A 15,963-nucleotide genomic window follows, 5' to 3' on the forward strand; every position below is an offset into this window, starting at 1 on the left:
ATATATAAACACAAATTTTTATTTACTTTTTTGAGAACCGGATTAAATTTTATTTACTTCGTTCCAAGAATTTGAGGGAGATTTTAGTTGGCTTGATGCTGGTTTCTTCGAAAGCAAAAAAAAATGGGAGTATTCATGTAGGTATGTATCATTGATATGACGTTCGGTTGATTTTTGAGAAAGAAAATTTACATTCACACTTCCCCTTTGACTCGTGTAGATTTTACGCGAAAAAGTAATACTTACATGTCTCTTTCTTGGATCATCTTTTTTTTTTCTCCCCTACATGTACTTAATTTTTTGCAATACAACAAACTCGTTTAATTCGATAGACGGTTGGAGATGATCATCCAGCTTTTGTACCTCGTGCATAACATACATGGTAAGACCCAAAATTTTTAACTATAATATCGTCGGGTGAGTTCATTGAAATTCAAATTATACATAAATATTTTGCAATTTTTTTTAAATATATTCGGTCCTTTGAATAATTCAGGAAGTCAGATCTGACTTTGTTCACTCAATTATTTAACGGACCGGATATATATATATATATTTTTTGCAAAAGTAAGTGTATAATTAAATTTTTAATGGGGCACGTGTTATAGATAAAAATTTCAATGGCAGATATTATTTACCACCTAGCTTAATGAATAGTAACACGTCTATGCCTACGGCTTCTCTTAGAATAAAAAAGATTATCAACCTAGCAGTCCTAGGCTCCTAGCTAGATAGTCAATGCGCAATACGCGCGCACCGAGAGTTTATAAAATTCAACGTGTTTAATTAGTAGAGATTGAATTAATTATGATTATAAAAATCAACTGTCATTCTACTGCACAAGATCTTTAAATATTGTTACAAGATATATCTTTAAATATTAATTGTTGTATTTTTTATCTCCTTGCTTGATATGCCACATCATCGGCTCCAAATCCATAGATTTTTTTTTATACTGACACGAGTTGATCAGAATATCTCCTAATTTTGACCCATTCTTAATTTTTCACATGAAAAAGGTACATTAAAATATTATCATCGGAATCATTATTAATCTTGTGTTTTCTCCTTGAAAATCATTATGTCCTTGAAATTACCTGGATTTTAAAATATAATTTTTTTCTTCTTTTATTTATTTTTCATAAAAAAATGCTTATGGTAATGTTTGTTAAAAAATTTGGCAATTTTACATTTGATAAATGTATTATTGTTGTATAACAAACATAACGCACATAAACCTTTTCAAATTAAAATATTAAGATTACAATACAATTTTTTTTATAATATCTGAAAATATTAAGATTACTATTCATTGAGCTCTTACTGCGTGAGTTGTATATTAGCGCAAACAAATTTACATACAAATAGTTTGACAATATTTTGAGGATCGCTATTTAGTGTTTGATGAAACGTGGAACATCTGCACTTGTATAAACATTTTAATTTTAAATGTCTTATACAATATAATCCATCAATTTAACGATAAATAAGATATATTTTTTTGACGTCAACAAAGAGGACAATACAACTTTGATCTCCATCAAAATGTAAATCGTTTAATCAATTCCGCTCACATGATCAAATTAAGCTCATCGTGGCACGTCAATAAAAACTTTGGCCTTATATATTAATTGTAGAAATATTATTTTAAACAAACTCTTTGACTTAATAAAGAAAATCAAGAAGCAAATGGAAGCATTAAAGTACTCTGGCTTTATTTCATATGTGAAGTAAATATAATTACTTGTTTTTCTTATTATAAATCTTAAAGTGCATTCCGGCATTGTGTCTTCTTGTGTCTTCTTGTCTAATCTTATCGTGGTTTTAGATGAATTTGTTGTTTTCCATGATGCCATACTATTTTAAAATATCACTGTGAAATTTGGATAGACAATATACACTATTTATTTTTTATCGGTACATCATCTTTAATTAATAAATTTAAATGCACAGACGTTTTAACCCTCGTATTTTTCCAACTGTCGTATCTTTCCACAATGTAAATAATATTGTTGTCGTTTATAGATTACTTGATTTTCACAATCGCACGATATTGTCTCTTCTTTTTGTGATCTTGCATTGAATGTTTGAAAATTTTGGATCAACACTGACATTACAAGAAACATAAAAGGAATTAACCTTCATCGATATTTTCTTTATTGTAGTGTCAGGGTGCTATTATTTTATTTTTTTAATCACAAAAGTTGTATTACGTATGTATGTTTTTTCAGGATCAATTCACATTTAATTTATATAAGTAAATATGCTATTTTTTTTTATTGATTTTTGGCAAACATAATCATTAAATGTTAGTTGTCAACATATTTTTTTCAAGAGTAAACTGTCAATAAATCTGTAGAGCCAGAAGGAATTATCAACATACATGACTAATGTTGATATACTTTCGTGATATACTAAAATATTTCTTCCTGTAATATCTTTGAAAATCTCAAAGATCTAACGAAATACAAATAATGAATATTGCATAATATTTATCTGTTTATTTTTTGCATGAGAGATTATCTTACTGAATTTAAAAATTTATTTTTGATTATTTTTGTTTGTTTAATTATGTTGTCCGATAATATAAAGATATAAATTTAAATACCACTGATCAAATCAAACAAATAAATAAATTATGTTACTGACTTTAGAGATTTAGTTTTGATTTTTTTGCTTGTTTAATTATGTGATCTGATTATGTAAAAATATAGTTTGAAATACTACTGATAAAAACAAATCAAACAAAAAAATATTATTTTAAAATGATAACAAAAGAGAATAAAATCTTTCCCGTATCTTTTCACGGCACCGCCACAAAACTCCTGCAGTCTTACTTGTTAAACAAGTAACTTTACCTTTTCTTATTGAAAAGTAACCTCACTAATAAAAGATTACCTTCTCTCACCCATCTCTCAGACTCTTACCAAGTACAACAGTAGAAAAAAAGAAAAATAGAGTACGGGAAATATCACACTTATCCGTAAGTAAAAAGTAAAAAGGGTCTTCTCGGTGCCTATAAGTAGGTCTCCTCAGTCCTTCCGCCTTCTAGCTCCAGAAGTTCCTTTCCTTCGGAGGGAAAACGACAGAGAGAGAGAGAGAGAGAGAGCAAGCTAGATGAGAGAGAAAAGTGAGAGAGATCGGGGGAGAGCAGGCGGAGGGGAAATCGCGGGAGAGAGATCGGATCCATCGCGAGAGATAGGGCGTCGGGTCATCAGAGCTAAGCGGAGCCTGAGGAGGACGGATCGGATGTGCTGACGGAGACGAAGCAGAGTGGTAGACGGAGATGCAGCGGAGCGGCACATTGGATCTATGCTTCTCGCCTCCTTGTTGCCTCCAACTTCGCTGATTTCAAGCAAATCGGTTAATCGGTGAGCTTAATCGGTTACTAATATTAATGCCGACTGTTTAAGCTTAATCGGTTAATCGCTGATTTCAGAGGCTGTTTAGGTATCTTGTAGTGGATCTGAAAGAGAAGTGAAACCCTCCTCTCTGATCAAGGACCGGGTGCGTGAGGTGGAAGGCAACTCTGATTTTTCTAACAATGACATTACTACCGTGTCTCCGTCGCCTATTGTCACAGAAGCTTCCATACCGGTTCCTGGAAACCAAGTGCAACTGCCACCTGACGTCAGTAGTAATCCCAGCCATCATTCTACTGACACGGGGGCGAGGATCTGATATTTCCCGAGCAATTTTTTAACTGTTTTTTTTTTATCATTCTACTGGCACGGGGGCGAGGATCTGATATTTCCGTATAAATGTTTGCAGCATTTCCATGTTGCATGACTAAAAATATTGAAAGATCAAAAGATAAAGTGCATTGGTACTGATAAAAGTTGTTCGTTTAGCTACTAGCCATTACAGAATTGCAAGAATCATAAAATATGACAGAAATTATAGTGCTTGGAACAGCATTACTATTTTCACCAGTATTATACCATGGCATATTACGAACATTGAGATTTGTTATTTTTGTTTACTTTAGCTTTTTGCTTCTTTTACAGTATGCACTGGTCGAAGAAGACAACGTTGACCCTCTTATCATGACCGAACAGATTCCCTCCCCTTTTGGCGTCCCTCAGGTGGTCCGACCCGATCAAGCTCCCTCCCCATCTCCATCCCCTTTCTTGCTTGATCAGGTTTTGCGTCTTTTACAATTTCTCAATATTTGTCCTTTTATCAGTGGAACAAACATCTGACATTTTATTTTTATGACCTGTGCATATGAATTGAGAACTCAACATTTGATTTGCTTGACTTATTTCTTTAAACTGGGTATCAGTTATACTGATGTAGATTAAATTGTCAGTTCTTGACAGAATGGTTCTATTTTTTTGCAAAAGTAACCCTAATTATGCTGGTTGTATGTTGTAAACCTGAGAAATGTATGTTTATATCGAGAAATATGGTTCATGCTATGTACTAGTTCTGATTTTTTACTTTTTAAATCCTATCAACAGCAATTTCTCTTTATATATAATTTATGTGCTTTGCTTTTGTGCAGCTCTTGCAAACTATTCCCGACAATTATTTCAGAATCAACCTTATGATTAGTGTTGTGGGCGATCCTCAAGTGCCCTATTTCAGGTTCAACTTCTTACTTAATCTTATATTATAGGTGCTGTTCTTCTTTATTTTGTTCTAATATGGTTGAATATTCAGGATTATTGAAGCTGCCATGGATAAGTCTGTCATAGAGATCATATCTCCTGTTATTCAGAGGAGTGTCAAAATTGCTAGCCAGACAAGGAAGGAACTTTATTCTCAAGGTTCTAGTTAGTTGGAATGATACCATATGATGTCCAAAACTTTTCTTTGGTCAAAATACTAAAATTTGTTTTTGTTCTCTCTTCTCTCAGGATTATTCAGTGGAGCCTGATGGTGGTGTAATATTTCGTGCTGCGCATCCGATGGTTGGCATACTTGCGCGAAGCTTAGCCCATGTCACTTGCAAGGTCTTACAAACTCTTATGATGTTTTCTGATTTTTACTTACCTTTAGTTGGTTAATTTACATGAAGTAAAATCCTAATTAATTATATGTGCCAAAATGAGCTGGAGCTATGAGATGTAAATGGCATCTGATAATAGTCCATGTGTTGGATTCTTAACTCACTCCCTCTTCCTCTCTCTTTCACACACACACATGCACACACATGAAGGTAGTCAGGTCCCTATGGGCGCACAAGCAGACCAGCTTGAATTTATTTATTTGTCATGTGTGGTGTTTGACTGATAAAGAATTCTTTCAGGAACCGCTTCGTGGGGCTTTAACCAGCGATCTAAGGACAATGCTTCAGCAATCATGACAACGAGGAACAGATAATTGAAATACTTCTCACTGATCATCTTGATCCTGGCTGTGCATTGATTGAGAGCGTGGCGACCCACAAGGTATTAACCTTGCTAATTTTTACCATGGATTTCTGGAATCTGTTACTATTGGTTAGATTTAGTAAAGTGCAAATTTCATATCAATGTATTGCTCTCTTTCTCTCACTCTCCCTCATTGTCTAGGCCGAGGAGATAATAGATACAGATGTAGCGCAATCACTTGCTCAACTCAGGGGAAAAGAGATGCTGCTGGCTCCGCATTTGCTCAAGGTTTGTATTCACGTGTTCCAGATGCACTTCACCCCAAACCTGCTGGTCAACTCGCCAATACTCAATTGAGTGTCTCTGAGGTATGTTTTTTGTAGTAGTACATTATGCCGTTAAGGTTGCATTTTATTTCAGCAACATGAAAGAAATTGCTTATTCCGGCAGACTCTAGTCACCTTATGTTAACAATGTGGTACCTCTGCTCTACTTTCGGATAAATTACTGTTTGTAAATTTATAAAAGGTGGGTCTGCATTGTTTCCTTACCTAGCTGAAGTTGGATTTCTTAAATATTGTTTTCCACTTTTCCAGGAATTTAACAATGTATGGCGGACCCGAGGGAGTCAAAATACCCATGTAGGCAGCTTGGCTGCTGCAACTCCGTTCTCTCTCTCTCTCTCTCTCTGTTTTTCTTTTTGAAAACATGATAGCGGCTTTCTTGTATCAGCACTGATAAACAGCCTTCTTGTAGCACAGGTTTTGGGGCTGCTTCAATCATTCAAACACTTGTTGCCGCAGCTGAATAAAGACAAGCACAAATAGAGGTTTGCATTTATATCTCTCTTTCTCTCTTTTCTTATTGGACTCCACTACTTTTAGTACCCTTCTGTAAATGAGCATATGAAGTACTTGGTTCTTATTTTGACTCCATATGTATCATATAGACTCTTTTGACTGAAGTCCAACATAGGATCTTGCTCATTGTCAACAACATTTCAACTTCAACTTTGAAGGCTAAGGCAAAGGACTTTAATGAAGTCTTGCATGGACAGTACTTCCCTTGGTTTGCACAATATATGGTCATGCAAAGGTGAGTAAAAAAGAAGTATATAAATTCTTAGGGACGGTAGTCTAATCTGCAGCATCAAATGTTACCAACTTTTCTTTGGATGTTATTTTTTTAGAGTGAGCATTGAACCAAACTTTCATGACTTGTACTTAAGGGTCCTTGACAAGGTGAATTCCAAAGCACTGAACAAGGAAATATTGAAAGCCACATTCGAGAATTGCAAAATTGCAAGGTAGATTATTGTTAGCATCTTGTATTGTTTTGCTTGTCATCAATTCAATACTGTTGGTATAGTTGGTATAGTACTGTGGTATAGTACTGTTGGTCTGCATTGTTTCCTTACCTCTGCTCTACTCTCTGATGTGTTATTTGATTTCAGATGTTCGGTAACGTGGTTCTGTGATTTCCTCGGTTCATAACTGAACTTGAAAATCTCCAAGGGAACCATACGTACACAGACTGGAATTCTAGTTGAAGAGATGTCACTTCATAGAGGCTCTCAGGCATTCCTTACAAGACAGACTAAGCAAGGGTTCTGGATCAGGAAGGAGCCGTGCTGACGAAATTTATCTCAAGTTTCGTACCAGTGCTGGTACGCCCCCCTCCTCCCCTCTTTCATGAGTCACTTATTGACCTCCTTGGTAAGATATAATGTTTGAATAGTTAGTAATGTGTGACCAGTCAAAAGGATTTTTTGCAAACTGACCCCGAGTTTGTTGATATTCCGGTAAAGTTATTTGAACTGGAACCTAAACATTCTTATATGTGTCAATTTTTTTATTTTTTATATAATGGTGCATTGTTCTTTTTGTTGGTACAGTGTGAAGCTGCTTGGAGGGCTGTGAAGCTATGCGATCGAAAGGCGGCGATGGGCTGATCTTTGTCATGCCAGGAACCAACGGTGCCGATTACACGATGAGAATATTCATTTCTGATTGGAGCGAACCAGTGGTACTTCATTTGCTTGCGCAGTCCACAATAAGAAGTTATAATTGAAGTAAAAATGATCAAGTTATTATGTGGACCTATAGATCTCTTATCGTTCAGGTTTTAGGTCTTGAATGTGTCTTAACTGAATTGACTGTTGGAGTGTTTATTAATTTTCAATTGTTTTAGTAATTTAATGCTGAGTTTTTTTCTTTCAGTTTCCATCTCTGATGTGTTGTTTGATTTCAGATGTGCGGTAACGGGGTACTGTGCTTTGCTCGGTTCATAACTGAACTTGAAAATCTTCAAGGGAACCATAGGTACACAGACTGGAATTCTAGTTGAAGAGATGTCACTTCATAGGTGCTCTCAGGCATTCCTTACAAAGACAGACTAAGCAAGGGATCTGGATCAGGAAGGAAGGAGCCGTGCTGACGAAATTTATCTCAATTTACGTACCATTACTGGTACGCCCCCCTCCTCCCCTCTTTCATGAGTCACTTATCTATGCATATTTGATTGCCAAGCTAATTAAGAATTGTATTTCTATTTGTTTCAGCGCCTCCACTGAAATTAATTGATTTACATGGACTTGATCAGCGTGTCATGGATGAAGCATCGGTATGTATACTGTACTTCGTCTTCTCCTTGAAATTGACAAGTGTTATTAGCATCGATAGGGAGAAAAGAGATATCACATTCAATAAGTCTTTTACATTTGTTCAGTTGGTTAGCTTATCTTCATTCATGATTGTTTCAGTTAGGTCAATATGCGGCAAAGTAATGATGCGATATTACTAGTTTTCGTACCAGCTTCTCAAGCCACTGAAATTTCTTCCTCCTGTGCCTTGAGGCTTGCTAAACAATTCGACCCTGAAGGTATGTGTTTTAACTATTAGTATGTAGTATTTTTGTACAGTTTAACTACTAGGAACTCGCTATTGCTTATGCAATGGTCCAGATTGACTTCCAGTAGCTCAGTTTTGTGTGTGTGTGTGTGTGTGTGTTTTTTTTTGTCTTGTTGACTTTTCCATGCTTCGTTGCACATAAATTGTTTCAAGAAAAGGTAGACTGAAGCTTTAACCGAGAACTATTACATAATTGCAAATTTGGTGATGATTGCACTCAATAATGAGCCATACTGCATTTAATTTCTGACTTTGTGTCTCTGGATTAAGCACTTGAGATTCGAGTTATAAATAGTTGAAAAATCAAATAGATGAGGAGAGAACAGAGATCATGGTGGTTGCATATGTTATCTCTAGAATTATAACACTACAAGTACATCCTGTCAACCAATTATCCTGGAGTTAAGTTAACCCAACAAACCCATGAATTATAAACAGTTTCCTCTTAATTAACCAATTAATTGTACAGCGACCAGAACAGTAGGTGTTATAAGCTAGATCGACCAGGTGACGGGAGAGCCGAAGTCTCTGGCTGCAGTGCAGGCCTTGCTTGCGGGCCAGGGCCCACACATCACAGCTGCCATTCCTCGGGTTGTGCTCGTTGGGCAGTCTGTGTCGATCCCCTCAGCACAATCAGGCGGCTCAGTTGGGGTTGAAAATTCTCTAGAAACTGTCTGGGGGGCTGAGAGCGAGAGTCTGAAATCAATTTTGAGCGGGGCCCCACCAAGCAAGCTAGGGAGAGTGGCATTGGTGGATGTGTTGTGGAAGCATCTTAGGAACCGGATGAAAGTCAGGCTTCCAAATGTGCTCACCGGGTATGTTTCTTTATTATTAAATGCAAGTTGAAAATAATAAGAAATTAACTTGACACTAGTTAGTTTGTCTGATTTCCCTGCTTGTTAGGCGTAGGTATGTTCACTGGGTCAGTTCTGTTAAAACTGAACTAAAATATTCAAACCAAAATTTTATTCGGTTTTAGAAAACAATCGCACATAATATAGTTGTCTTCTTAAAAATGATAGCGGTGTCTTTGATAAATTATAACGGAATAAAGTAACATGTTACAAGGGACTTCATTTTAGATTGCACAATTGAACAGGGACCTTTTTGCGTTAAAGAAAAAAAATGGCTTTCTGAACTAATATATGGTTCATTGCACATTTTAATTTTAAAACAAAAATAAAATCAGCAACTAATAACAACTAATAACAACTGATGAGAAAAATCAGCAACTAATAACGATGTGTTGTATTTACATCAAAACTATAGATCAGTATTACCTTAGATTGCGTCAACTAATTTTGCTTGACCAACATCCAATTGTTTTATTTGAAGGGCATATCTATTCAATTAGCTTCTGCATTCCATTGCAGGTTTCGCCGAGGACCTGAAACAGATCAAGGAACAGTTGCTAAAATAAGAGATGCTATCAGAGAACAATGAGAAACTACCATCGAACTTATTAACATACCCAAATGACTTTACTGTTGTTATTCTGTTTTTATTGTCATTACTATTTACAAAAAGTAACAGTATTTGTAACATATCCAAATGATCAGAGGTAAAAGGAAAAATGCAATGCACCTGTTAAATAGATGTTATTATTTTCTACCCTTTAAAGGATAACAACTTTTCGAGTCGTTTACAAAAAAAGTTCTAAAAGACATTTATATTGATATCTGGTAGGCATCAAGCCCGCAAGATCAATCAAGTGGAAAATCGATGAAGGATGATAAGTCGAGCAAACAAGACAGTGACAAGGACAAGGACAAAAAAGAAGGAAGCTCTAGCCTACAAGCTGCTGGTGCTGAAGGAGACATTACTGCTGGTAAGAAATAATATTGACCTCCTTGGTAAGATATAATGTTTGAATAGTTAGTAATGTGTGACCAGCCAAAAGGATTTTTTGCAAACTGACCCCTAGTTTGTTGATATTCAGATTAAGTTATTTGAACTGGAACCTAAACATTCTTATATGTGTCAATTTTTTTATTTTTTATATAATGGTGCATTGTTCTTTTTGTTGGTACAGTGTGAAGCTGCTTGGAGGGCTGTGAAGCTATGCGATCGAAAGGCGGCGATGGGCTGATCTTTGTCATGCCAGGAACCAACGGTGCCGATTACACGATGAGAATCTTCATTTATGATGGGAGCGAACCAGTGGTACTTCATTTGCTTGCGCAGTCCACAATAAGAAGTTATAATTGAAGTAAAAATGATCAAGTTATTATGTGGACCTATAGATCTCTTATCGTTGAGGTTTTAGGTCTTGAATGTGTGCTAACTGAATTGACTGTAGGTATGTTCACTGGGTCAGTTTTGTTAAAACTTAAAACTGAACTAAAATATTCAAACCAAAATTTAATTAACTGAATTGACTGTTGGAGTGTTTATTAATTTTCAATTGTTTTAGTAGTTTAATGATGAGTTTTTTTTCTTTCAGTTTCCATCTCTGATGGGTTGTTTGATTTCAGATGTGCGGTAATGGGGTACTGTGCTTTGCTCGGTTCATAGCTGAACTTGAAAATCTTCAAGGGAACCATAGGTACACAGACTGGAATTCTAGTTGAAGAGATGCCACTTCATAGGTGCTCTCAGGCATTCCTTACAAGACAGACTAAGCAAGGGATCTGGATCAGGAAGGAGCCGTGCTGACGAAATTTATCTCAAGTTATGTACCAGTACTGGTACGCCCCCCTCCTCCCCTCTTTCATGAGTCACTTATCTATGCATATTTGATTGCCAAGCTAATTAAGAATTGTATTTCTATTTGTTTCAGCGCCTCCACTGAAATTAATTGATTTACATGGACTTGATTAGTGTGTCATGGATGAAGCATCGGTATGTATACTGTACTTCGTCTTCTCCTTGAAATTGACAAGTGTTATTAGCATCGATAGGGAGAAAAGAGATATCACATTCAAGAAGTCTTTTACATTTGTTTAGTTGGTTAGCTTATCTTCATTCATGATTGTTTCAGTTAGGTCAATATGGGGCAAAGTAATGATGCGATATTACTAGTTTTCGTACCAGCTTCTCAAGCCACTGAAATTTCTTCCTCCGGTGCCTTGAGGCTTGCTAAACAATTCGACCCTGAAGGTATGTGTTTTAACTATTAGTATGTAGTATTTTTGTACAGTTTAACTACTAGGAACTCGCTATTGCTTATGCAATGGTCCAGATTGACTTCCAGTAGCTCAGTTTTGTGTTTTTTTTTGTCTTATTGACTTTTCCATGCTTCGTTGCACATAAATTGTTTCAAGAAAAGGTAGACTGAAGCTTTAACCGAGAACTATTACATAATTGCAAATTTGGTGATGATTGCACTCAATAATGAGCCATACTGCATTTAATTTCTGACATTGTGTCTCTGGATTAAGTACTTGAGATTGTAGTTATAAATAGTTGAAAAATCAAATAGATGAGGAGAGAACAGAGATCATGGTGGTTGCATATGTTATATCTAGAATTATAACACTACAAGTACATTCTGTCAACCAATTATCCTGGAGTTAAGTTAATCAAACAAACCCATGAATTATAAACAGTTTCCTCTTAATTAACCAATTAATTGTACAGCGACCAGAACAGTAGGTGTTAAAAGCTAGATCGACCAGGTGACGGGAGTGCCGAAGTCTCTGGCTGCAGTGCAGGCCTTGCTTGCGGGCCAGGGCCCACACATCACAGCTGCCATTCCTCGGGTTGCTCTCGTTGGGCAGTCTGTTTTGATCGCCTCAGCACAATCAGGCGGTTCAGTTGGGAACAAAGAGAAACTACCATCGAACTTATTAACTACACAGAGTGGTACTTATCTTCTATTTCTTCAGTTTTGTTGTTCTTTCTTAAACTTAGAAAGAACCGCAATTTGGGAAATTCTCTGAAGAATTTTTCTTTTGTAACTTTTCCTGTTGGCAACCGATGCGCGACCAATACGTGGGTACTTTTGCTTCTCTTTTCCATCAGTTGAACCGTAGTACTCTTATTTTGAACATGGTTTCTATCAAGATTTACAAGGATCTGTTTTTTTTTTTCTAAGAGGAGCATTATCCCGCACTATCGATTCAAAGTTGACTGATGTATCATTCACTAAATGTTGCAGGGGGAGTTCAGTACTATTTTGAGCCACGTTTTTGAAATGCATGAACGTACCTGCTGGCTTGCGACAAGCTTATGAAATGGTATGAGATTTTTAATTAATTTGCAAGGCCAAAGTACAAAAGTATTTCAGATTTGAATATCAGTTCCTTTTCTTATCTTTTTGTATCTTCCGAGCCATTCCAATGTATACCTTCATCAACTGTTGTTGTACATCTAACTCTTGGTGCTTGTCAAATCTAGTACTAATTTGGGCCATTCAGTACTGTATTGTTAGTGCAACGTATAAGCAAAAATCTTATCCCAGCATGTAACATACACTATTCCAATCTATGCGTTGGAGGGCTCTTACTTTACTAGGCACTTGGCTCCTTTAATTGTTTCTATCTTACAGAAGAGTACTAACCTTACTTCGAAGTGGTGTGTACAACAACTCTTGTAAGCGTCAACTTTATCAAGATGCCTTCAAGGGAGATGCTGCTCTGCGTGTGATATGGATTTCTTTTGCAAGATAAGTTTTCTTTTAATAATTTGTCAAGTTATCTGAATTAAGATTTTTGGGCATTTAATGCATGAATACTTTTTTTTTGAAACGCCTTGACAGAAGCTGTCAGGTGGTATTGCATATAACCATATGCTGAAACGCATGCTTACAGTGTTCAAATCAGATAGCATACTCTCACCTAATTTACATCATATCAGTATAAGTAAAACGAAAATAAATTAACTTGTTAACAGAACTGCAGCCAAAGATTACACTCATTTATAATCTTGTTCACCAGAATCTCAGGGGGAAGACTACCTCCTCTAAAAACTCTTTCGTTTCGTTGTTTCCAAATGGCCCAAGTTGTACATATGAACCAAGAAATCCAGCACTTCTCTGTGATCCCATTTCGACTTGAATTTCCATTTCTGTGCATTGATATTGAAGATATCCAGATCTGTTGGATAGTTGCACCCTGTTGAATTAGATTAGTCCCCAATTTTGCTGATAGTAGCCTCCAAACCTGTACTGCATAACAGCACTTGAACAAGAGGTGTAAAGCAGTCTCCAATCTACCAGTAGTACACATAACACATCCAATTTGGCATTGGATATGTCGCCGTAATAGTATTCTGGTATTCAACAGTAAAAACATGAAAATCTTTGATGAGGTAGGGCACCTGGCAGACCATAGGTTGTTAAAACGCCACGCAACCTTTCCAACTGACATAAGGACTGTATATGCTGATTTTGAAGTGTATTCCCCTGAAATTTCCCATTTCCATGTGAGTACATCACCATCTGATGTCAGTGCAGGACTGTCCGAGATTGCATGATTTGGCAATAACTCTGATATCCTTGGCAGAGCCTGAGATATAGATAGATTTGAGTGGGGAGGTCTTGGAAGTCCATCATAGTACTGTCGCAATGGTTCCTCTTGCCAAGTATCATACCAAAAGGAAATAGAGTTGCCACCCCTATATTCCACCTTGTACTTGAATGAAACAGACTCTTTAAATTGAGTAGTTGAGCCCAAAAAAATGACCCACTTCTCAACCACACTGTAAGACTCCCTTCTCTGTTCACACGCCCCCTCAGCCTTGTTATCCAAAATCTCCACAATGAATCACTTTACTGATAAAGGCGCCACCACCACCTTAATAGAAGTGAAGTATTTTGAATTTCCAGATTTCGAATGCCCAATCCACCCCATTCTCTCAGTGTACAAGCCACCTCCCAATTAATCAAGGAAATACCTCTTCCTTCATTCGCATTATTTCCCCATAAAAAGAACCGACGTACCTTGTCCATTCTTTTAATAGCCCAACGAGGAATGCAAAAACAGTTCATGTAATAAATTGGTAGAGAAGAGAGCACCGAATTTACTAACTGTAATCTACCGCCTCGCGAGAGCAACTTGCCTCTCAAACCTTGTAGCCGGTTTTCAAACTTCTCAATGAGCGGCATGAACGATGCTCTCGTGGGCTTTTTCGTCGTTAGCGGCATGCCAAGATATGTGACCGGTAAATTCTCTTGCTGACATTCGAGTATTAGCTTCACCATCAGCACCTCCCTCTGTTGCAAATTGAATTGTACAAATGAGCTTTTAGTATAGTTAATTTGCATTCCTGAGATTTTAGAGAAGAGCCTCAAGATGATTTTTAGAGTTACAATGGTCCCCCTATCTGCACTTGCCACAAGAGCCGTATCATCTGCATATTGAAGTGCAAGAATTGATTCTGGGATTTTTGAAGAGATCGGCTTGATGAGGGTTGTATTTGCCACACGCAACATTTGTTGAAATACGTCAGCAGCTATAAGAAAAAGCATAGGAGATAAAGGATCGCCTTGACGGAGTCCTTGCTTGTGTGCAAAAAAATCTGATGGTTCACCATTGATAACCACTCTTGATGTGGCCGAACTCAACAGGTCTTGAATCCATCTGACCCAACGGTTAGGAAACCCTCTTTGAGTCATGACAGATAAAATAAACTCCCAATTAACCGAGTCAAATGCCTTTGAGAAATCAATTTTCACCATAATAGCCGAGTTCTTCGTCTCATTAATGTGACTTAGAATCTCTCTAGTTGAGATAAAATTTTCAGCTATGTGCCGTCCCCGAATGAATGCTGTTTGGTGAATGGATACCAAGTCAGCTAAATCTCTAGACAATCTCAATGCTAGGATTTTTGATAATAATTTTGGGATAAGATTTATGACACTAATTGGCCTATAATCCTTCACAGTTACTGTCGTGTCTTTCTTTGGAATCATCACAATATTAGCTCGGTTAATCACCGACAAATCTAGGTCATGTCTATAAAAAGCATTAACCATGTACATTACCTCGCCTTTTAGTTCATGCCAAAATTGTTGAAGGAATTCATTAGGCAAGCCATCTGGACCGGAAGACTTGTTCTTGGCTAGCTGTCTTGCTGCCCTTTCGACTTCATATTCAGTGAACTCGGCCTGGAGGTGTGACAGGTCCTTAGTACTTGGGTATAGTGCCTTCGGTTCGAACCTCAGTGTTTGACTGCTAGAGCCTAGAACCGATTTCATATGATTTAGAAAAGCCATTCTTATGTGCTGTTCATTAGTAAAGATTACTCCATCTTGCTCTAGAGATAGCACTGTGTTTCGTGCAGTCTGTGCTGATGCAAAGGCATGGAAAAACCTCGTATTATTATCTCCATTTTTCAACCAGTGACACTTAGCTCTTTGTTTCCATCTCACTTCATTAGCAATTGGTAAGTCATAAGCTCTCTGCCTCACTTTTTGCCTCAGATTGAATTCCCTCAAGTCAACTCTCTTTTCTCTTCAATTCGGTCAAAAAAGCTGATTACCTGCCTACAATATTTCAGCTGCACATCCATTTTGCCGAGATGTACTTTATGCCACTGCCCCATGATGACCTTCAGCTGATCGGTTTTATTCAAAAAATCAGCAGCAACTTGAGAACCAGAAAACACTCCCGGTTGAGCCCATAACTCCAGAACCGACTTCCTCATTTCCTGATTTGTAAGCCATGATATTTCCATTTGTTGTTGCCTCCTAGTTTGCCTCTGATGCTTAGCCACTAAAACCAAAGGGACATGATTAGAAATAATCATTTCTTGAGCATGTAAAGTTATAACCGGAAACAACATGCTCCATTCCG

The 15,963-nt window shown here is 37.0% G+C and overlaps 1 protein-coding gene across 3 annotated transcripts; it reads left to right on the forward strand.

Annotated features, from left to right (window-relative positions):
* Positions 1-3,071: 3,071 nt before the first annotated feature.
* LOC144559154 (uncharacterized) lies at positions 3,072-12,834 on the forward strand. 3 transcript variants are annotated; one of them, XR_013513095.1, is made up of 19 exons: positions 5,001-5,396; positions 5,520-5,686; positions 5,915-6,147; positions 6,268-6,413; positions 6,508-6,624; positions 6,772-6,984; positions 7,213-7,343; positions 7,569-7,786; positions 7,879-7,940; positions 8,080-8,198; positions 8,697-9,042; positions 9,601-10,055; positions 10,260-10,390; positions 10,702-10,914; positions 11,007-11,068; positions 11,208-11,326; positions 11,807-12,031; positions 12,327-12,405; positions 12,717-12,834. XR_013513095.1 is itself a non-coding variant. In XM_078308133.1 (7 exons), the coding sequence occupies exons 2-5, from the start codon at positions 4,047-4,049 to the stop codon at positions 4,880-4,882; spliced, it is 306 nt and encodes a 101-aa protein (XP_078164259.1). In that variant the 5' UTR covers positions 3,072-3,371; positions 4,008-4,046; the 3' UTR covers positions 4,883-4,958; positions 5,255-5,396; positions 5,520-5,570. The 3 variants fall into 3 exon arrangements, 2 of the variants coding, with proteins under 2 accessions (XP_078164259.1, XP_078164258.1); XM_078308133.1 differs by lacking the exons at positions 5,915-6,147; positions 6,268-6,413; positions 6,508-6,624; ... (12 more) ...; positions 12,327-12,405; positions 12,717-12,834 and adding exons at positions 3,072-3,371; positions 4,008-4,142; positions 4,508-4,590; positions 4,666-4,772; positions 4,863-4,958 and having other exon boundaries at positions 5,255-5,396; positions 5,520-5,570; XM_078308132.1 differs by lacking the exons at positions 5,915-6,147; positions 6,268-6,413; positions 6,508-6,624; ... (12 more) ...; positions 12,327-12,405; positions 12,717-12,834 and adding exons at positions 3,888-4,142; positions 4,508-4,590; positions 4,666-4,772; positions 4,863-4,958 and having other exon boundaries at positions 5,255-5,396; positions 5,520-5,570.
* The last annotated feature ends 3,129 nt before the right edge of the window (positions 12,835-15,963 follow it).

The sequence above is a fragment of the Carex rostrata genome, chromosome 9, assembly GCF_964058835.1.
Source record: "Carex rostrata chromosome 9, lpCarRost1.2, whole genome shotgun sequence".
Lineage (NCBI taxonomy): Eukaryota > Viridiplantae > Streptophyta > Magnoliopsida > Poales > Cyperaceae > Carex > Carex rostrata.

What these genes read in the sequence shown, in the direction of transcription:
- LOC144559154 (XM_078308132.1), top strand. Translation starts at nt 3,888, where the DNA reads ATGACAGAAATTATAGTGCTTGGAACAGCATTACTATTTTCACCAGTA. An exon ending in CCCCTTTCTTGCTTGATCAG is followed by an intron (nt 4,143 to 4,507) that starts GTTTTGCGTCTT and finishes GCTTTTGTGCAG; the next exon opens with CTCTTGCAAACTATTCCCGA. An exon ending in GAAGGAACTTTATTCTCAAG is followed by an intron (nt 4,773 to 4,862) that starts GTTCTAGTTAGT and finishes CTCTTCTCTCAG; the next exon opens with GATTATTCAGTGGAGCCTGA.